This window comes from Schistosoma mansoni, chromosome W, assembly GCF_000237925.1.
Source record: "Schistosoma mansoni strain Puerto Rico chromosome W, complete genome".
Taxonomy (NCBI): Eukaryota; Metazoa; Platyhelminthes; class Trematoda; order Strigeidida; family Schistosomatidae; genus Schistosoma; species Schistosoma mansoni.
The window spans coordinates 55,839,606-55,863,019 of NC_031502.1; the positions used below are offsets into that span (position 1 = coordinate 55,839,606).

General features: G+C 36.6%; 2 protein-coding genes and 2 non-coding genes across 6 annotated transcripts; 1 reads left to right on the top strand and 3 right to left on the bottom strand.

Moving 5' to 3' along the window:
• Positions 1-538: 538 nt before the first annotated feature.
• Smp_075640.1 (putative ammecr1 homolog) lies at positions 539-4,810 on the top strand (the record flags this gene model as incomplete). 3 transcript variants are annotated; one of them, XM_018790228.1, is made up of 6 exons in its annotated part: positions 539-777; positions 809-919; positions 958-1,072; positions 1,110-1,199; positions 1,247-1,310; positions 1,354-1,565. In XM_018790228.1, the coding sequence occupies 5 exons, from the start codon at positions 563-565 to the stop codon at positions 1,271-1,273; spliced, it is 558 nt and encodes a 185-aa protein (XP_018655592.1). The 3 variants fall into 3 exon arrangements, with proteins under 3 accessions (XP_018655592.1, XP_018655594.1, XP_018655593.1); XM_018790227.1 differs by lacking the exons at positions 1,110-1,199; positions 1,247-1,310; positions 1,354-1,565 and adding exons at positions 3,107-3,197; positions 3,679-3,848 and having other exon boundaries at positions 563-777; XM_018790229.1 differs by lacking the exons at positions 1,110-1,199; positions 1,247-1,310; positions 1,354-1,565 and adding exons at positions 3,107-3,197; positions 3,679-4,810 and having other exon boundaries at positions 539-919.
• A 2,353-nt stretch (positions 4,811-7,163) lies between these two features.
• Smp_204290 (uncharacterized protein) lies at positions 7,164-7,397 on the bottom strand (the record flags this gene model as incomplete). The annotated part of the gene is made up of 1 exon (XM_018790232.1): positions 7,164-7,397. The coding sequence occupies one exon, from the start codon at positions 7,395-7,397 to the stop codon at positions 7,164-7,166; it is 234 nt and encodes a 77-aa protein (XP_018655595.1).
• A 12,370-nt stretch (positions 7,398-19,767) lies between these two features.
• Smp_tRNA_02323_Pseudo_TTA.1.1 lies at positions 19,768-19,839 on the bottom strand. Its single transcript has one exon. It is a non-coding gene (tRNA).
• Positions 19,840-22,915: 3,076 nt separating this feature from the next.
• On the bottom strand, positions 22,916-22,982 carry Smp_tRNA_02206_Gln_TTG.1.1. The gene has a single exon. It is a non-coding gene (tRNA).
• Positions 22,983-23,414: the final 432 nt, after the last annotated feature.

The window sequence follows — 23,414 nt, forward strand, 5'->3', positions numbered from 1 at the left end:
TATATTGCCAGAAAATTGTGAGCTGGCTCACATCACACCGATTTTCAGAGGAGATCGGCTCAGTCGACCTTCAAGATATCGACCGGTAGCGCTTCTCTCTGTACCCTCGAAAATCATAGAGTCCCCTATATGTGACGGTATACATGACTACTTACTATCCGTAAACTTGTTTTCATCCCAACAACATGGTTTAAGAAACACACCACACTTGTATAACCGACCTGCAAACTGCGGTGGACAAAAGAAAAAGCATCCCTGATCGCAGATGGAAGGTTGACATCATTTACCTTGACTTCTCAAAAGCTTTCGATATGGTCAACCATGTATGGCCCTAAGACCCTATCACTCTGTGGCCAATTCGTTGACCCGGAAAATAAAACTTACGGCTACGCATTGGATATATTAGTACTATTTAGGAAGTGTAGTCATTTCATGTATTTTAGACATCATGTACTGTTCAACAAGTTTTGGAAACTTGAATGACATATATCTCCTTTGTTACTGGTGAAGGACGGCGGGTGGTTTGTGTGTCCTAGGTCACAACGCTTAGACAATCGTGTTTATGGCTCGTTCCAGAGCTCCTTCGTCTTGCTTTGGAGCCAAAAAGCAAAGGTTAGATGAGGAATCAACATCACAACCACGCGTTTCTCGTAATGGCCTTAGCACACATGGGGTTGTTAGACGTGAAATGTGTTACTTTTGTTTTGACGTCCTTCACAACCATTTACATAATCTTGAACCTCCTCCTGCCCCCAAGACATTTCCAAACAGCTCTTAGTAAATTAAAGTCTTACTCATTTACCTGTAGCCCGCTTTTCGTGACGTGGACGTATGGAAAAGAGGAAAAACTGCGTGGGTGTATAGGGACTTTTACTGCCATGAATATCCACAGTGGTCTTCGTGAATATGCGATTAACAGGTTCATTTGTATTTTTCTTATATTTTTAAATCTTTTAGCGCTATGAAGGACAGTCGCTTTTCCCCAATAACAGAAGAAGAGTTTCCTAATCTCACATGTTCTGTTTCCTTGCTTTTGAATTTTGAGGAGGGGAAAAACTATCAGGATTGGCAGGTTGGTTTATATTTTCTGATCGAAATCATTAGCTTAGGCTTTTCAATTCAGTTACATGTGGATAAATCCATATGCCCTGACTTTTCCTGAACTAAATCAGTTTATGGAAAATATAAACAATGTTATTGTATGTGTTGCTTTCCCTCCAAGTATTCCACCTATCTTCTTTTACAGAAACGTTCGGATGTCATCTATATTTAAATTTATGCGATGTACTCGAGTATAACTTCGCAACCAGGTATAGGTTGGTGTATTAGATCTTTAGGTTAGCTTTTTATTAGGATTACTATTACTCAGCTGCTCGGATCGATAATGATGAGTTGGACTCACGCATCATGATTCAGTAATTGGGAATTTTGTACCCAAACTTTCCAAATATTACTCCTATAGTCAACAGTGGTGTCAGTCAGTTACAAACAACGTAGGATCGAGCAAAAATATTCGTTTATCCTAATTACTACACTCCAAACTAGCACGTCGAAAATGGAACTTCAGAGGGGAGAATTTGATTTCGACTGCAATAGATTCTGAAACATGAAAGACGAGTTTCAAAAGGAGGTAATATGCCGAAAAAGTAAGGTATGACACTTAATTCAATATTTCAAGGAAGACAAAAACTATATAGAACTATCACAAGTGATTACAATTATTGCACGGGTCTCAATCTGTAAGTCTGCGAAAACCGATATGGCCTAGACCAGTAGCTAATAGCTTCATGGAATAATGCCATATATTGGTCTCTTCGCTCCTAACTTTTTTCCAACCTACTTGCATGTCAGCCATCATTAGACGTGTAAGTAGACATTGTTCAGACACACGTAAGCAACTACCTCAGTCACTGATGATTTTTAGCATCATCCATGAACTTGATATTTACTTCACGGAGTTGGGTAGTATAATCGCAAAACTTTCATTGTTTTTATAGAAATCAACACCAAAAACTTAGTGAGCTATGAGTATCTTACCACACATGACTAGTAGACTGTTCTGTATATATTGTATTTGATTGGCTGTTATTAGCTCCAACTTTTTAGCTAGTGCTTTAAGCCTTTCTTCGGCTAGTTATTCTACTGTACATGAGTAATGGGTCAGAAATACATATGATCAAGTATATGCAATGTACGTAAGTTCTATTATTTCTAAGACCACGCTTTACTCGCATTTAGTGCGAAATAATGAACTACATTGTTGTCATACTCTCTTTCTGATAGATAAACACCTTTTCTATACCATAAGGGCGAGACTAAACTATACTGCCGAGCCAGTCAGAAGCTTTCGCAGGTTTTCAAGGTCACGGCGCTAAGTTCGGTGCCTGATGCTTACGTACGATCAATTTACAGCGGATTTTAGGGAGACGTGATAATTCAGCGTCTACAAGAGAAGTGATCATGAGATTTTGGCGCGAAATTCAATTATCCATTTGGATAAATAGAGTTTTGGCATTATAGCTGATGTCAGTTCGTGATGAAAACCCTAAGTATAATTCCTAGCCTTAACCATGAACTGTAAATCATAATTTGAATTCTTCACACAGGTTTATAACCCTCATTTGGTCTTAGTTATTATGTTGACACTCTCAGGGTCACTCTAGCGTCGCTCAAAGGTCGTCCATAAATTATAGTCTCACCCTTAACCCTAAACCTTAACTCTAACCCTAAACCATAAACCATACCAATATACCAACAACATTGAAGCTATGGGGTCGAGGCTAAAGGAATTTTTGAGACCTTATCATGGTTTCAGAGGTCGACTACTATGGAGCCATATGGATGTGTTCCTGTACCGTATGCACTATGATTTTAGAACTTCTGAACCTATATCTGACCTTGAGAAGTTTTTGAGTCATGTAAAAGAACAGTATCCCCTTTAATTTTTGAGTTCTGTATAATATATTTTTACTGTATACTAACTGTCTTCTGATTAGCTAATATTTCTCAAGGTCATTTAAGATTCGTTCAAAGGTCGTCAGTATAGTTTAGCCTCGTCCATATATTTAGTAATCAGTTATCTGTACTTTCTTATTGCCTGAAATAGATTGGTGTTCATGGAATTCGAATTGAATTTGTTAATGAAAAGGGATATCATCGCACTGCTACGTATTTGCCTGAAGTTGCCTACAAACAAGGTAAGGCTCAAACTTTTCCTAACTTTGAGACATTGCTAAGTAACTTTTACTACATTTCAGTAAAAATCTCATAGTCTATTCATTACATGTTCTAGGGTTTAATTGATTTTGTATGGTTAAAAATTTCCCTCTTGACTTTTCTTATTTAGTAATCCACAAGCTATCACGTCCACTTCATCTATAGATTCGTCTTTTAGGGATGTTAAAAATTTTACATCTGTAGGTCGTATCAGACAAAGGTTGAATGCTTGAATAGAAGTCTTGGCCTTGGTGGTTCATGAACAAACATTGCAATGTCGTTATGAATGGAGAACAAATATTACGTTATGCTTTTCATGACTTTTTACAAAACAAATAGTTTCTCGCCGCGAAGTATAGTAATCGAAACTTGTATCATATATCCCCCCTTTAACTTTTTCTACACTATATCCACTCATTCATCATTGATCTATCAGTCTTGCCTGTTTTTGTTTTTATAAAGGTTGGAATCATTGCGAAACCATTGATTCTCTTCTTCGAAAAGGTGGTTACCGTGGTACTATAACTGAGGCATTTCGACAATCAATTCGGCTTACTAGATATCGCAGCGAAAAATGTAGTGTGCATGCAACAGAGTATTTACGTGCTCGCCAGAATGGTTATCGCGTTTAGTATGAATTATGTGTTCAGTACGTCAATCGTATCAATGTTTGTGTATGGACAAATAATAAAACAATTGGCTGCATAAAAATGTACGCTGTAAATTGCTTATCTAACCCGAATTTGTATGGTTACGTTATATTTATTTTATATTCTTTTTTCCAAGTGTTAATTTCCTATGTATTTCCTTTTTAACTGTCTCCTCACAATTTTCTAAATCCCTTCCGTAGTGTTGTTGACTTTTTTATTTAACGGTTTGTCCTCTAATGAAAACTTTGGAAGCTTCTTTTCCAGAAAATTCATTGATTTATGCACTATGAATTTCCAGTTTAGTGATATGGAGACCAGTGACTAACACATCTATGAATAGCAAGACTAATGCTAGATATATCAGTTCAGGGGACCTGTATTACCACCTGATATATATATATATATATAACTATTGAATTTGTTGATGAAAGATAACAATACTGAAAAAAACGTTGCCTTAATTACTGCATTCCAGTCACATTGTGTTGATCCAAGATTGTTTTTTTCTTCCTGGCAATATGTATGTTACTGTAGTGAATATTGTTATTACCACTATTACTCATACATATAATCTACTCGTCTTTCTTTAATACAATCCTAATTAGACTTGATTGACAATTTAGTAAAATAAAACTATAAGAACTGGATCAATCCGAATAATCTATTCAACTCAGGTTGATTTAATCAATTTTACGAATAAGACAAACACTTGACCCTAAGCCATTGAAAGTTGTCTTTTTTGTTGTTGAAAGGCCAGCTATGAAATTTCATTTGTACTGTTGTTTCTCTTTCTTTGTTTGTGTTTTTCCGACATATTTCTTTGTGTAATTTTGTTTACCATTGCTAATACACATTTTGAACTAGTATAATTCCCGTTACTGTTTCTATCCTAATGAATATGAATTAATCATTTGACAAAGCACACACACAAGTTGTTATAGTACATACTAATGAGGGTCTTTTTTCCCTTTTTTTATTTAATTGTATTATTGATGATTATGCTAAAGATAATATTGTAAAAATAGTGAAGGAAACCCAACAAATTCATCACACTCATGTTTGATAAGTATCTACACACGTATATATTGTAACGCTCAATGTAAAGTGAACACAATTGGGTAGAAGTCATTTGTAATAAAGATGTGTTTTGGTGCTCTTACAATGGGATATCAATAATCATTGACTGTTGTTAGTGAACTGTATGAATTCGTTCAAGTCATACACATACCCACACACACACGCAGTATATGCATATTCGTATTTTGTATATTTATGCATTTTGTTACAGTACTGTTGTGTATTTTGTGCTTATTATGTGAATGAACGTACACACACACACACACTCATATCTACACACATATATATGCAGCAATTTGTGCCTTGTACATAGTAAATAGAAGGATCAATTATTGGAAAAAAATATTATAATTGATGTTTAAACACTTAATTCATTGTATTACATATTTATATGTTTATCTTTAAAACACAATGCTTTAGTGCTAATAAAAAATACCTTTAATTGCTGTACTCTGTTATACATTATTATTATTAGTGATATAAAAATTGCTTTCGTATCTTTGTTTTACATTGAATTCAATATTGTTATGTAATAAGCAAAGGGGGGGAGGGCAGTTTTCTAGACGTCATTATGACGACGATGATTCTAAACACATATTTGATCGTTGAAATGATGAGGAGAATGAGGATCATTGGATGATACCTAATGAAACAATACGGTCTATTGATAAATCATGAAAGTAGTGCATTAATCGTTAAAACTACTCAGATTCCAACCAAAATGGTCATCAGTTTAAATCTCATTCTACAGACGTTTTGCATAAGTGGCTAATCTGATTAGAGGCCCCCAAATGCCCTGGTACGGCCGAGAGTGGAGAGAGTCCGCTCTCCGTCACGAAATGCTCTCACATGGCCACGCGAATATATAGCCCCTGTCAGGGAAGTCCTACTCACTGCCTTCTCGTGGCGGGGGCGTTGTTCACGAAAGTGAGAGGACGTAAAGCGAATGTCCGGCGCTTTAACCGGATTGGTGAATGTGGAGTGTCCACCTAGGGGAGTTGGAAAACCCTAATTCCAAACCAATGCTCCACATGGGCTCCAGTATCCTGAGGGAACAAATGGCGTATGAATCAATCGTTGGTCACCGGCTACCATGAGACTGCATCTCCTTACGGTGCTCTACTGCCTTGTGGATCAGATATTTAGGTCGAAGGCTCCTGGTGTGGTCCCCTAGGAAAACCACCTGTTTCAGTTTGGGCGCCTGTGCAGTATCACAATCTTCACACAAATCAAATAAGACTTGTGTGGAGCATGTATATCTTGTGCCAATTTGTACCAATATTTATGTGTTTAAATAAATAAATAATGCAAACGCCTGAAAAATGCAAATTAAATAGGCCACTTGCTTATCAAGGAGATTTATTCTCACCATTCGTATTATATTATTGTCCAGTTAGCTATTGAATATGAGAGAACAATAAGAAGGGATGTAACCAATGGGATGTGAGGGTTTTTACATTTAATTCACACTATACTGTTCTACTGTTGCAACTTTGGGTTTTAAATATGGAATTCATTGGTTATAAGTCACATAACTTCACAATGATGATTCGTAGTCTGCCTTATTATCTTCTGAAATACTTCGATCGATAACTCCTTCAGTGTTGATTATAACGGTCTATTGTTCTTCATTCCCTTTTTCGAACGGAAACAAGTTATCTAGCAAAACACTCTCCAAGTAGAATTTCTAGTTATCTGCCACCGCATTGATAACAACTGTGACTTTCATCATCCAACTTCTGGATAGTCAGAAAAGCAATTGCTTGATTTCTTTCTGTTGGGTCAATGCCCCAGTTTCTGTTAGAAGTAACCAGGTGTAGACCGTGCTAAAAAGACATTTGATCCTGATCAAGATTAGCTTGAATGAATTTAGAGGTATGAGGAGACTTTTCATTTTCAAGTTTCTCACCATAAAAGGATACTTAAGGAATCTGGGAAACAAACCGCGTTAAAGATAGTCTTGGTGACCTGGAGGTACAACCAAATTAGTCAAAGGACGATTACTTATGGCCTGTCACACGACATTTTTGAGTTTTTGCTACGTTGAGTCATTACATTTCAAACTTTATCATCTCCATCAGGAATCTATGGGAGGAAGGTGGGGTTAACTGTTTCTAGGACCTACTCTTTCTAACTTCGTTATAAGAAGACATTATCGCTGAAGATTCCGTTTCTGTGGGAAGCAACTTATTCTCATTACACCCATGGAGGAATTCGCCCTTAGACCTTAAGTTTGCAGGTAGTCAAGTTTTCCATCACGATATCCCACCTATGATTATTGTAACCATCACGTCCAGTGTAAATAAGAATCACTGACTTCAAGTCTAGTGTAAAACAGTTCAATACTTTCATATCGTATATACTTAGCTTCATGACGTATAATGGAAATGTCCAAAAACTATCTTCATTAAGCCAATCTAAAGTAGCTGAATACTCTCTTAACAGCATAATCATTTTCGCAGTAATGGGTTTCTAAACAATCTTTAAAATAACTTAAGGTTCCCCATTCTATGTCCTCGGAGATTTATCTAAATTTGAACAAAATAGAAAAAATCTAATACTACCCAAATTTTTAAAATTTTTTTAACGGTTCTATCTTCGGTGTAACTTGTCGATCATCTCAGTGCTACAGCAGGTCAACCAAGAAATGAATAACATAACTGAATGCGGTACGAAGTGAAGAATGTTCCAAATCTTCATGGGACATCAGTTCTTTGAAGATTAAAAGTATGTCTTGCCCGCAAATCCTAAACAAAATAAAAATTTTGTATTAGAGTTCCTACTTGAACTGTTTAACATCAAACAGATTAATCACAATACTGATTAAAATTTAATGTAAATCAATAGAATTGAACTAGAATTAGTGATATTAAATGTAAATTTGAACAGTCAGTTCGATATCTCGCACCATAGGCTGATCTTAGAAGCACTAAACAGCTATTTCGTCCTGTTACGGGACCTATCAGCAGTGAACATCCATTACCCCACCATGGATTAAACCCAAGATATAAAGGTATCACATCAACCGCTTACCCTCTAGATCAATAAGACGAAATCCAACAATTTACATATTTAGTTTCCATTACACTTTTTTAATATTATGTAACCATCTAATCCAGTTAATGGATAACAGGCTCATATACATTATGCTTGAACACTAACTTCCATTCACTACTTTAGCAATTATTTATTATTGAAATCATGAACCGAACAATTTCCAATCATCACTGTAAACCTTGAATTATCGAATGAACGTCTTGTCCTAGTATAGGATTCCTCAGCAGTATACGTCTACGACCTCGCGCGCAAACTCCTGACCATTGACGGTGTCAATCTCTAACTTCAATCATTCTACATTGATGATCTAACATTGATCCCATTCATGATTTCAGTCTACTTATTTGTTTGTTTTTGTTCTTATCGCCAAAATTCTCTATTTTACTTGTAACCATTTATTCACATGTTATGATTTATATTTATCTATCAATATTGATTTTATATATTACAATATATTGATTTCAATTACTTAATAAACTGTCAAATTAATATTAGTTTCTATGTTAAATTATTTTTCGTCCTATTTGGGACTCATCAGCTGGATGTACTTATATCTCAGAGTTGATGTTCACTCTGGGACTCGAACCTAGTACTGTTCGTTTCAAACGCTATCGCGTTATCCACTTAGTTACTGAGTCCTGATAGCCACTTGGTTGTGCGATGGGGTGAAGTTTAAATTCACTTGGTGTTATTTTACTTGTATCTTCCCATTTGTTATATTGGCATATGTGCATCCTATGAGGAACATTTCTGTTACAACTATACCACGTATTCTTCGATTCATAGATGTTCACATATGTTGAAGAATTTACCTAACTGAGTTAGAGAGTTGTTTTTAAGCCATGGCTATTTATAAATTCTAAATATTCTGAAGAAGCGGATGATGTTTATTTTCGATGATCGGTCATTATTGTAATACACATAATGCGATTTCATCAACCTAATAGCTGCAGATTCAAATGCGTATAAGTACGATAAAAATTTGTTTACGAAATCAATAATAATTTATCACACTCTACATCAAAGAGATTGTCATTTTCCTAAGATCATCTTATTTTGACTTAGAACAGCTGAGGAGTCCCATAATAGGACGAAACGGCCTTCCAGTGCTTCCAGGTTTTCAATGGTGGTCTAGCTCCAACTGGCTCATGATTTCAACTATGAAAATACTAAATCTCCACAAAACCCCTAATAATAATAATAATAATAATATGCTCACTAGTGACTGATTTCGAGAGGTAAATCCTGGAGTTCTAGTGGGAAGCAGTGACCAGTGGAGTTCAAATCACGTCTGTTGTGAGATATCAACTCACTGAAGACAATCGATGAACGGTTGCTCAACTTCGTGGATCAGTTAAAGTTAGATATTAACACCATTGGATGTCCGGCTCAGTAGTCTAGAGGTCAAGTGCTCTGGCGCAAGACTGGTAGGTCCTGGGTTCGAATCCCACGAGGCGAGATCGTGGATGCGCACTGCTGAGGAATCCCACAATAGGACGAAACGGCCGTCCAGTGCTTTTAGACTTTCCATGGTGGTCTAGCTTCAATTGATTAACGCTTTCCACTAGGAAAGAAACAATAAACCGAGAAATATTCAAGATTACTTTTTAGTTCAATAAAAACAATAGACGATCAATCATAATTTGTTAAAATATTAACGAAACTATCATTTATGGACGAACCAATCAGATCTTGGATTTTGCCGCGAAATTCACACATCCCTTTTGACTAAATAGAGTTTTGTCATAATTAGCTGATGTCAGTTCGTGACGAAAACCCTAAATCTAATTTCTAATCTTAATCATCAACTGTAAATCATGATTTGATTTCATCACACTAGTTTATAACCCTCATTTGGTTCTAGTTATTAGGTAGACACTTTTAAGATCACTCTAGCATCATTCAAAGGTCGTCCATAAATTATATTCCTAGCAACATGTTTTATGAAAATGAGCAATATAGCTGCTTGCATCCTCACTAAACTCCAATCTTTGATGAGTTCCTTATAATATGTTATGGCTTGTAAACAATTTCCTATAATATTGTGAGCACAATATTATACTTGTGTCATTAAATCTTCTAATCATTATTAACAATACCAGTTTAGTTGTTCAATGGTTTTGATTTTTGAAATTCTTCGAGTTGATTAATAGGAAGTATGGTGGTGTGGTGGTGGTCTGTTGTCAATGGTCTCTTCGTTAATCCGTCTAAATATCAAGATGTTAACTTTAGTCTGAGATATGAATAGCACCTAACCACAATGTTGAAGTCCCATTATGATTGTGCCATTGGAAACTCCTTGATAAACACAGTGTCGAAGATCAATTATCTTGGTGTTACCTTCTCCTCAAATCTCTCTTCATCTTCTCATGTTTTACTGTTATTGAAGAAAGTTTTCCGTCAGACTTACTACATAATGAGGCTGCATTCTTTTGTGATTACTCGACACTTGCTCTTACAATTTGTCAATTCCTACATATTACCTATTATTCTTCTTCACTACTCTCCATTATTTCTTCCCGAGCTTTTGAGAAAACACTTTACTGTATTATGGAGAATGCTGAAGGCAGTTAGTAAGGTGTATGGTGAATCTTTTGAGGTCATTATTAATATGGTTGTGGATAGATATCTAATGTCTTGAAAACTCCTTACAGGTGTTATTTTATCAGATACTAACCATCCACTTCATTCATATCTTTCACCTTGTATATCTTCTGATAGAACGCGATGTGAATACATTAAAAGCCATGCACGGAAGCAAAGGTATAAAAGTTCTGTAATACCTTACTTAGCAAATATACTATGTGACGAACAGGTTGTTAGAGTTGACCTAGTAGTCAATAGCCTGTATTCTTAAACATGCCTCAAATTTGATAAGTTGTATATATCCAGATATTGAATGAAGCCATTAACAATAATAATAATAACAATAATGGTAGTAGTAGTAGTAGTAGTAGTAGTAATAGTAGTAGTAGTAGTAGTAGTAATAGTAGTAGTAGTAGTAGTAATCAGATATCAGGTTGGTATTCAAATCAGGCACTAAACTGAAAACTAACGAAATGGCAGTCTAGTGCTTCCAGGTTTTCCCTGGTGGTCTAGCTTCAATTGACTTACGCTTTCAACTAGGAAAAACTTTCTCCTTTATTGTATCTATCCATGTTTATAAATATCAGTTTATATTATAGCATATGTTCATATTTATGTCAACTGATTTATATTTTTTCGTTTTTCCTCCTTCTCCTCCTCATCATGTGATTACCGGTAAGTTTAAGAAAATAAGTAAATAAATCCTAGTGGAAGTAAACAATCTAAGTGACCTTGAACTACTTTTCGACCAGTAGGAAGACCGTTTATTTATGTAAAAGTAATAAAATTGTAATAGAGATAAACAATTCTTTAAAAAGCATACTATGTTGACGACCTTCCAGTAAGCCAATCAGAAGTAAGATAGTACCTCGGAGACTAGTAGTGCTTGAAATTAAAGCACAATAAAAGATAATTTATATATAAATGAAAATTGCCAAAGTGCTTAAAATCGATTTTTTGCAACCAAGCAGTGAATGTGAATTGATACTTAAGCTTAATTACAAGAAATACCTGCTTTTGATATAGACTGTGTTACAGTATTTGATATGAGTCAAGGGTACTTGAGCAGTTCGATAAAATTCTACCATTTTAACTCCTGACTGTAAATCGAATCCCAGAGTGAACATCAACTCTCAGATGAAGGTACATCAAGCTGACGAGTCCCAAATAGAACGAAACGCGCGTCAAACTGGATTCCACTGCTAGCCACTATCCATCTCTGCTTACCGTGCTTGTGAATTAAGGCAATACCACACAGAGGCAATACGCACAGTATGTACATATGCCAATTAGAGACTGACCAGTTGCAGTCCTAACACATCGATGGGAGGATTCAAACAAACAATACTAAATGAATTTAAACTTCACCCCATCGCACAAGCAAGTGACTATCAGGACTCAGTGGCCGAGGGGATAACGCGATGGAGTTTGAAGCGAAGGTACTGGGTTGAGTCCCAGAGTGAACATCAACTCTGAGATGCAGGTATATTCAGCTGACGAGTCCCAAATAGAATGAAACGCGCGTCCTGGATTCCACTGCTAGCCACTATCCATCTCTACTTAAACTTGTTAAGTTTATTAATAAAATGGGGGGGGGAAGCTTTACTGAGTTATAGCTGATATTAATTCGTGATAAAAACCTCAACCATAATCCTGACTCATAACTTTAGCCTAACTTCTGAATCCTAACCTGAAACTTTAACATTATAGCTGATATCAGCGGTTGAAGGAATTCTATAGGGTTCTATCCCTAACTCACATCATTAAATTGACCCTTAATATGTAAGGGTTGACTGATCATCTATATCATTTCACTGTAATTTCATAATCTGGAACTCAAAACAATTGTCAACCAACACCAAAGTCAGAATTTTCAATACAAATGTCAAGGCAGTTCTACTGTATGGGGCGGAAATCTGGAGAACTACGAAGACCATCATCCAGAAGATACAGGTGTTTACTAACAGTTGCTACGCAAGATACTTCGGATCCGCTGGCCAGAAACCAGATTCCAGTAGAGGAAGTAATCAAGAAGAAGTGTTGGAAGTGGATAGGACACGCTTTAAGGAAATCAACCAACTGCGTCACAAGGCAAGCACTCACATGGAATCCTGAAGGTCAAAGAAGAAGAGGAAGACCAAAGAACACATTACACCGAGAAATGGGGACAGACATGTAAACAATGAACAAAAGTTGAATAGAAGTAGAAAGGAAGGAGTAGGACAGAGTAGGTTTGAGAATGGTGGTCGGCGTCCTATGCTCCATTGGGAGTAACAGGCGTAAGTAAGTAAGTAAGTAAGTAATTTCATAGTTTTTCATTGTTACTTGTTTTATAGCTAAACACTTTTCTTGATTGTTTAACAAGTAGGTCATGGTCGTTGAAATAGTACAAGTTTAGCATAAGTAATGAACTTTTATCTATGAATTACTAGATTTTTCATCATCAACTACTGTCAGATATAATCTAATAATTCTTTATAGCTATTCACGTGTATGAATTTGGCGTCATATTCTGATTAGTTCGCAATCTAATTATCTACTTCAAACCGTAATGATCGCTGTTAAAAGCCTGTAATTATGAAGAATATTACATATTCTTGAAGATTATAGTCAACAAGTATAATAGGGAGCCAAATTTGGGAGACAAAATCCAAAACACGAGTTTCGTCCTATCTGGAACTTATGAACTGGATAAGCCTGCATTCTAATATTGGTAGTCACAGTGAGTGACGACCCAAGTATCCTACGCTTCAAACGCCAACATGTTATCCAATGAGCTGATAATTCAGTTGGTTATTAAATTGTTGACTGAGTATGAAGTGATAAATCAATGAGTCTCAAATAGGACAAAACATTTGTCCTGGTTTCGACTTCTGGCTAGAATCCAACTTTACTAAAATCTGTTTGTCAAAAATAAAAGGATAATTACACTTGATTAAATGATTTATAAGTACTTACTTCTGTTAACCTCAATGGAGCATAGGATACCGACCAGCATTCACCAACCCACTCTGTCCTGACCCTTCCTTGTTAGTTCTATCCAATTGTTATTCAATTTTCTCATGTTTGTCTCCATTTCTCAGCGTAATATGTTCTTTGATCTTCCTCTCCTCCTTTGACCTTCAGGATTCCATGTGAGGGATTGCCTTGTGACGCAGTTTGGTGCTTTCCTCAATGTGTGTCCTATCCACTTCCAGTGCTTCTTCCTGATTTATTCTCCCACTGGAATCTAGTTTGTTCTCTCCCACAGTAGCTTGTTGCTGATAGTGTCTGACCAACGGATCCGAAGTATTTGGCGTAGACGATTGTTAATAAACACATGTATTTTCCGGATGATGGCTATCGTAGTTCTCCAGATTTCCGCCACATGCATTAGAACTGTTTTGACATTTGTATTGAAAATTCTGACTTTATTGTTGGTTGGAAGTTGTTTTGAGTTCCAGATGTTCTTTAGTTGTAAATATGCTGCTCTTGCTTTGCCGATCCGCGTCTTCACATCTGCATCAAATCCACTGTGTTCATCAATGATGCTGCCCAGAAATGTAGATGTTTTCACATCCTCCAGAGCTTCTCCATCAAGTGTGATTTGATTGGTGCATGTTGTGTTGTATCGGAGAATGTTGCTTTTCTCTTTGTGTATATTGAGACCTAATGCTTTTGAGGCCGCTACTGTTGTTGCGTGTGCGATAGAACAGCCAGATCATCTGCGAAGTGTAGATTTCCAGCTGTAACCCATCTGTCCATTGTATCCCGTGCTTCCCCCAGATGTTATCGTCTTCATAATCCAGTTGATCATCAGGAGAAAGAGAAATGGTGAGAGTAAGCAGGCTTGCCTAACACCGGTCTTTACTTCGAACGAGTCTGTGAGCTGTTCTCCATGCACAATTTTGCAGTTTAATCCATCATAGGAATTCCGTATGATATTGACAATCTTCTCAGGCACGCCGTAGTGTTGAAGAAGCCTCCATAGTGTTGTCCTGTCCACACTATCAAATGTTTTCTCGTAGTCAATGAAGTCGCATATATATATGCAAGGTATAAAAGTTCTGTAATACCTTACTTAGAAAATATACTGTATGACGAAGAGGTTGTTAGAGTTGACCTAGAAATCGATAACCTGTATTCTTGAGCCTTTTTCTTTCCTTTTTCTTTGTAAAAGAAACTTGTTGAAATACGTTGTGCTGAGAATTCTATATTGTACCAAAAATATAACATTGAATAAAGCCATTAATGATAATAATAATCAGAAGGGGTTTTTTGTGGAGATTTAGTATTTTGATAGTTGAAAGCGTGAGTCAATGGAAGCTAGACCATCAGGGAAAACCTGGAAGCACTGGGCGGTCGTTTCGTCCTATTATGGGATTCCTCAGCACTGCACATCCACGACCTCGCCTCTCGAGATTCGAACCCAGGACTTGCTCTGGCGCGGCCGTCCAGTGCTTCCAAGTTTTCCTTGGTGGTCTAGCTTCAATTGACTCACGCTTTCAACTATGATAATAATAATAGTTATAAACAATGCTCAAGCATATTTATTTAGTTCAGTACTCTATTCAGTTGCTTAACTTAGTAACCATATTCCATAGGATAGATAGGGAGATAGAAAGATTAATCAATAGGTCAGTTTCTTAACAGTTCCGTATACATCTTCTTGATCAATACCAATTATTACAATGAAGTGAATAACTACAAGATCAATAACTTTATTGATTACTTATATTACTACTAATAATGTTATACCTTATCATTTATTAATCAAGTGTAATCAATCAAAATTTATTGTTTATTTATTAACCAATCATATTTCATCATTTAAAATTGATAATCAATTAATATTCGATCAATATTTCTCAGAAAGATCTATCGATTTAAACAATAATATACTACTGATTATTATTTAGTAAATATATAAAGAAAAACAGCACTTTATTCAATAGGAATAGACAATAAAATATCTACATATAAATGGATAGTTTAAATAAAATAAAATCAAAAAAGAAAACATTGTAAGCAAAGATGAATAGTGGCTAACAGTGAAATTCAGGATGAGCGTTTCTTCCTGTCAGGACTCAGTAGCTGGATGAATAACGCGATGGTGTTTGAAGCGAAATGTACTGGGTTCGAGTCCTAGAGTAAACATCAACTCTTAGATGCAGGTACATCAGACTGACGAGTCTCGAATAGGATGAAACGCGCGTCCTGGATTCCATTGCTAGCCACTGTCCATCTTTGCTTACAATGCTTGTGAATTAAGGTTATATCGAGGCAATACGCTTAGTATGCAAATATGCCAATTAGAGACTGACCAGTTTCAGTCCTAACACATCGATGGGAGGATTCAAACAAACAATACTATGTGAATTTAAAGAAGAAAACAGTTTATCCACATTGTTAATTTTCTGTTAGGATAAAGAAATTAGATACAATCAGAAATAAACAAATGTTTACGTAGGATACTGAATGTCCGTTGGACGTAAACTATCAGTAACAACCTGCTATGGAAGAGAACAAACCAGACTCCACCTGAAGAGGAAAAGACGTTAGAAGTGGATAGGGCATACACTACAAAATTTATCAAATTTCATCACTAAGCAAGCACTAACTTGGAATCCTGAAAGAAAACGGAAAAGTGAAGGGTCGAAAAACACACTGTGTCGGTAATTGGAAGGATGAATAGTAACTGGAAAGAACTTGGAAGGATTGTCCAGGATAGAGTTGTATGGAGAATACTAGTGAGCGGATTAATGAAATAGTATGTTTTCTAGCATATCTAATGATCAAACGACAGACGACCTAATTTAAGAACTAACTCAGAGGTGCTCATCCACGATTACACAGGTGGGATTCGAACCCAGGACCTATCGGTCTCGCTCGTGAACGCCTAACTTCTAGACCACTGACATAGCATCCAACGGTGTTAATGTCTAACTTCAACCAATCCACGAAATTGCTCCACCGCCCACCATTGTCTTCATTGAGTTACTATTTCTCAACTGATATGGTAATGAAGACTAGAAAATCAGTTTGTTTATTACATAACAATTAATTCATCCATATTATTACTAATTTTTGAACGTTGGACCATATAATTATGATTTGTTTATATTCACTTTAATCCTTCTTTTTCATGATTACAAAGAACTCCATAGATGTCCAACTTCGAGACCAACAGGCTGAATTCCTTAAGGATTGATCGTGTACAGGCGAAATCTCAACTCTACGGATCATTGTTTAACAATCAATTGAATGGAATTCATCACTCTATATCAATTTCATTGACTATGAGAAAGCATTCGATAGCATGTACGGGACGACACTATGGAAGCTTCTTCGACACTGTGGTGTGCCTGAGACGATAGTCAATATCATACGGAATTCCTATGATGGATCAGCAACAACCTGCTGCGGGAGAAAACAAACAAGATTCCAGTGGGGGGGATAAATCAGGAAGAAGTGTTGGAAGTGGATAGGACACACATTGACGAAATCACTCAACTGCGTCACATGGCAAGCACTCACATGGAATCCTGAAGGTCAAAGAAGAAGAGGAAGACCAAAGAACACATCACACCGAGAAATGGAGACAGACACGAGAAGAATGAACAAAAGTTGGATAGAACTAGGAAGGAAGGGGTAGGACAGATTGGGTTTGAGAATGGTGGTCGGTGGCCTACGCTCCATTGGGGGTAACAGGCGTAAGTATGTAAGTAAGCAAGTAAGATAAAAATAGATGGACTAATCAATTCAATTATTGGTTCCAATAATAACATTATATAATAGATAGATTTATATTAACTTGTTCTAGTTGAATATCTTTTTTATAACATAATGTCATTAGTTGAAATAACGGTAAAAAAAGAAAAGAAAAGTCGATACTCATGTCCAAAATTCATTGTTTTATACTGATTGTTATTGTTTCCAAATCTGGGTCAACAAAAAAAATTTTCTTTATTCACTGGATTATAATATTTTTCTAGGTTAATGATAAATCAACATAAATCTGTTTTCGATTAGTAACTGATTATATATAAGATGGTGGTTGGAGGTGGTCAACAGGAAACCCTGGACCTGGGTTTCGTGCTACTTGGCATTCATCAGCAAGGTGTACCTGTAATCTTGTGGAAGCTGGTGCTCCCTGACAGATTCGATCCCGTGTCACTTAGCTTCACAGTCAGAAACGCTACCATTGAGCTATTCGGGCCGCGACTGACCTCCTGTAGGACTGAGATGTAATCACAATTGATTGATCACTGGGTGGTGATCAATGCCATGCATGTCAAGTCCTTCTTAGTGCTGATCGAATGCTATCGAACTGAATATATATATATATATATATATATATATCAGTCTAAAGTAATCTTTATAATATATTTTCTGGTTAAGGTTTTTTTTAGCGAGTTAGTTTTTCTACGGGATGGGATCGCTAACCCCATGCCCAACCTTCCTCCTTTATCCGGGCTTGGGACTTACAGTAACTCTAGAAGAGCTACAGGCGGAAGCCGGTTTGTGGGAGAGGACAAACCAGCTTCCAGCTAGTGAGGAGATTAGGAAAAGATGTTGGGAGTGGATAGGACATACATTGAAGAAATCACCAAACTGCATAACGAGGCAAGCCTTAACTTGTAACTCGGAAGGGAAACGGAAAAGAAGAAGGCCAAATAACACATTACGCCAGGAAATAGAAGCAGACATGAAAAGGATGAATAACAACTGGAATGAACTGGAAAGAACTGCTTGGGACAGGGTTGGATGGAGAATACTGGTGTGTGGCCTATTCTCCTCCACGACGAGGACCTGTGTAGGTAAGTGAGTGTTTTCCACGAGATGAAGTTGTTGACCACATGCTCAACTCTCCTCGTTTACCCGGGGCTTGAAACTGGCAGTAACCCTAGAATAGCTAAAGGAGAGTTTAGTCTTTATAATGATTTAGAGAATAATTGATAATCTGAGAAGATTAAATCGCTGATTAATCTTGATGAAGTTTTGTTCTATGAGCTAGATGGTTTGATCATAGAGCTTTCATCGTTCTTGTGAACGACATCATTAGCACAAACTCTATCAAAATCATTCACCTGAGCTACAAATCTTCTCCATTATTTGATTAATCTTACCTGTAGGCTATCGTGTAGTATTTGGAATTTGATTTAAGAATTAAGAGTACACTATTGACTTCCATGCTATATTATTCTATTAATTTGTTTCAATACAGCATCCATTTTTTTCTGCATTAGTTAATTTATGATGGAAAGTGTTCATTACTAACTGAATAGTACCCGTGGAAATCTGTCATTCTCCAATATAGACCATATTTCTCTTTATTGGAACCTTGAAATGTTCACTTTGAAGTTGGTCATTAGTGATTCATACATAAAAACTTGAAACTCATTAGCTGACTGGTTAAGTAAGCACAGAAAAATCTTACCATGTGCTTACTAGTGACTAGCTTCATGAGGAAATTCTCGGAGTTCTAGTAAGAAGCCGTGACTAGTGGAGCTAATCCGTCTCAAGTAGAGACAGGTATCTATCTCAGACAATGGAAGATATTTGAGCAATTTCGTGAGTTGGTTGAAGTTAGACATCAAAATCGTTCGATACCGGCCCAGTGGTCTAGAGGTTAGGTGTTCGTGCATGAGACCGAAGGTCCTAGGTTTGAATCCAGCGTGCGCGATCGTGGATGGGCACTTCTAAGGAGTCCTCTACTAAAACGAAACAACCATCCAGTGCTTCCAGTTGGTGGTCTAACATTCATTGATTCATGATCTCAATCAAAAACTTAACAATCGCCACAACCCCACACTAGAAATAATTAGTGTTTTTAGTAGTAGACAGAGACTGAATTTGTTCACCAAATTTGAACTATTTCTAAAATGCACATACACACACATACGACCTTTTACATTGTGAAATGTCTTCACATTCTCCACACCTTACTGACTCATATTTACCTACTTAACTAAATCAACTTCTGAACATGATTGGATAAACTTTTACTGTAGATTTGATTTGACTGTTAAACGTAATATCTGACAATTTTGACCTCGACCTGAAGGAGTCTAGACAAGATTTTTGGATAATTTGGATTTCAGTGGCTTAATTTATTTCAAATGTAGGAGTGTAATCCAGGATACGCGTTTTATCCTATTTTGGTACTCATCTGCTGCATGTATCTGCATCCCATAGTTAATATCCACTCCGGGACTTGAACCCCGTATCATTCGCTTTAAACTCGATCGCATTATCCACTTAGCTACTTAGTTTAGATATCCACTAGCTTATGCAAAGGGGTGAAGTTAATTTCATTTTGTATTGGTTGTTAAACTTATCCTTGATCAATGTCTCAGTGATTTAAATAAGTTAAAACTCAGCCATATGAATACAGATAAGAAGAACATTCAGCTTCGATTTAGGATATGAATTTAGCCTAACCGATTAACTACCACGTACAACTACCTATAGAAGACTCATTAGAAACTTAGATTTGCAATATTATTCAATGAAGTAGTATAGTTTTAGAAATAACTACCTAAATGAAAACAACCAGTTAGTTAAATTCACTTAGTATTACTTGTTTGAATCTTCCCATTGATGTTTAGGCTATATCGAGGCAATACGCACAATATGCACATATTACAATAAGAGACTGACCAGTTGCAGTCCTAACATATCGATGGGAAGATCCAAACAATTAAGCGAATTTAAACTTCACCCCATTGCACAAGCAAGTGACTATCAGGACTCAGTAGCTGAGTAAATAACGCGATGGCGTTTGAAGCGAATGGTACTTGGTTCGAGTCCCAGAGTGAACATCAACTGTGAGATGCAGGTACATCCAGCTGACGAGTCCCAAATAGGACGAAACGCGCGTACTGGATTCCACTGTTAGCCACCACCCAACTTTGCTTGCAACCAGTCAGTTAGTTAGTTATTTTACTGTCAATTTGTTATTGTTAAATTTTTCTGAAATCCTTGACATTCTAAATTTATAATTATTTTATAATTGAATTCATGAGTCAATTGAAAATAGACCACCAAGGAAAACCTGGAAGCACTGGACGGCCATTTCGTTCCACTGTGGGACTGCTCAGCAGTGCACATCCACGCGCTCGCGCGCGAGACTGATAGGTCCTGGGTTCAAATTAATTAATTGGTTAGCTAATTAAGTATTTGACAAAGAATTAAGGTACTTTGAATTAAGCCCTTTTTCTAAAGTAAAGCAAGAATTTCAAAAGTGAACTTTTTTCAAAAATGCTAAAACTATAGTTCACCTATTGCTTCTTGGCTCATGAATTAATTAAGTATTGATCTTAAAATTAGGAATGTAGTTGATCAATCATTTATGATGTTGACTGAACTACTGATAAATGTACCTTTCCAGATTACCTATGTGTTATCCTGTAACCCGACTGATTTGTTGGATAGATCAATACTGTCTCAAGTACACATGATCATTGCGCGTTAAAGTTGAGCCGACTATTATTCTTCCGAACAAGGTCACTACCCACATTTCCCTGTATATAGGATAGTCCGGTGACTGGTATCCATAAATAAACTATAAACATTACTATTTACTTTTCTAAAATATTACTTTTAAACAGAGTCTTGGTCTAAATTCACTTAGTATTACTTGTTTGAATCTTCCCATTGATTTTTAGGACTGCAACTGGTCAGTCTCTAATTGGCATATGTGCATACTGTGTGTATTGCCTCGATATAGCCTTAATTCACAAGCATTCTCACGACGAACAGCTAAATGATTAGATGTTAGGAACATGGGAATAATGAATGTGAATCATAAGACACAACATCAACTTATTTGAATTTATTGCTAAAACTAATCTTATTTCAAAGTGAAATAACCTGAAGAACAAATGAAACTGACAGATTATGAGAAACTGCTGCAAAGTCAGTGAAATTTCACTGAACCCTAGTCAGATCATCTGGCAGTTGGGTCACTAAATATCGAACAGATCATCGATCCCCGTCAAGGTCAAGGACAATCAATGCGCATCAGTTAATCATACGCCATGGACTGGAGCATGCAGCAGTGGTTCTACTTTCGCTTGTATCTCCCTTAACTAATATATTCCTGTAATAACGTCCTTTGTGTTGTACAGTCTCTAGAGTATCCACGGTCCCTTGATACGTCGATGGGGCAATCCACGTAAGGTGCTGACTGGGAGGTGTGACTTCGAAGTTAGCTTATTCGTTACACCGTCGCCGTCTAACTCGAGTAGGTCTCCAATCATTCGACATAGATCATCAACGTTTATGGTCTACACTGCCTTTATCATCTTGATTTGAAACTATTTAGAAATGTTTCATATTTACTTTCATCAATTTTAACTAATCATAGATAATATAAGTTATGCAACAATTGATCATTGGACCTAGATCAATTTCAGTGATAGAGAAATTAATCTCTTTCTCTTTTTGTTTTTTTAATCTTTATATTCGGATTAACAAAAATGTTGATTGATTTAAGTAAACTATAAAAGTTATCAATCTTTTCTATTAAAAAAATATCAATTCAGTTAGAACCACATGATCTTCACTTAAACAATGTTAAACTATTTCATATGTGAATAGAAATGAAATACAAGTACAAGTTGTAGTGTGGTCTACTTATATCCATATAAGTAGTATATAGTGATGGTCAGACATAGAATGTATTTTGGCAGAAGATCGATAAGGAAAGAACCGAACAGGAACGCAATTGGCATGAAAATGCATGAACAGTGGAATTAGAGAAGATGGATTGATATTTACAGAAGGAACAGTGAATATTGAAACAATTGGTTGTTATTTTGCAAATTAACGGTTTGCTGTATGGTTGTCAGAAGTTAGTGAGATTGTCCCCACTCATAGTCTTGTTCATTACACTGTTATGTCCCGATAACAATAGTGAATGGTAACTATGGGATCCATGTATGGACCAATATTATGCATATAATTTTTATCGTATCATCGCTAAATAACTGAACTATTCATATTCATATTCCCCTTATCATGAGCTTTATTTAGAACTATAAACTATCAGTCTATTGGTTAAGTGCTCTGGCGCGAGACTGGTAGGTCCTGGGTTTGAATCTCGCGAGTGCGGGATCGTGGATGCGCACTGCTGAGGAGTCCCATAATAGGACGAAACGGCCGTCCAGTGCTTCCAGGTTTTCCATGGTGGTCTAGCTTCCGTTGACTCATGATTTCAACTACGAAAATACTATAAACTATTGTAAGCAAAGATGGATAGTGGCTAGCAGTGGAATTCAGGACTCTCGTTTCGTCCTATTTGGGACTCGTCAGATGGATGTACCTGCATCTCAGACTTGTTGATGTTCACTCTGGGACTCGAACCCAGTACCTTTCGCTTCAAACGCCATCGCGTTATCCACTCGGCCACTGAGTCCTGAATACACAATAAAGTATTGTTATACGATTTACACTTCCCGAGTTATACCCAGTCTAGTGATTACTGTTCCCCTTATTCACAGCCACGTTTGGCTAACTCTTGTACACATGTTATTTTCTATTTTGTAGTGTGATGTGGTCTGTTTGATTGGTCTATAAACTCAGTGTGTTTGAAATATAAGGATTCATACAGCAGAGGCTGTTCTGGACTTAACTGACTGGGCTAGGCAGAAGCAGTACTCAAGACTGATCGTACGGTTTCCGTGTGTCACTGTTCGAATCGATAATTCACTGCTCTCTGATTGGCGGACTTATCACGTCATACGTTAACGAGGCATCCACTCAGCCATAAGACATAACAAGTACCAAACCAAGGATGGTATTAAAATACCCTAAAAAATAAGATACACTTCAAAAGCAAATTTC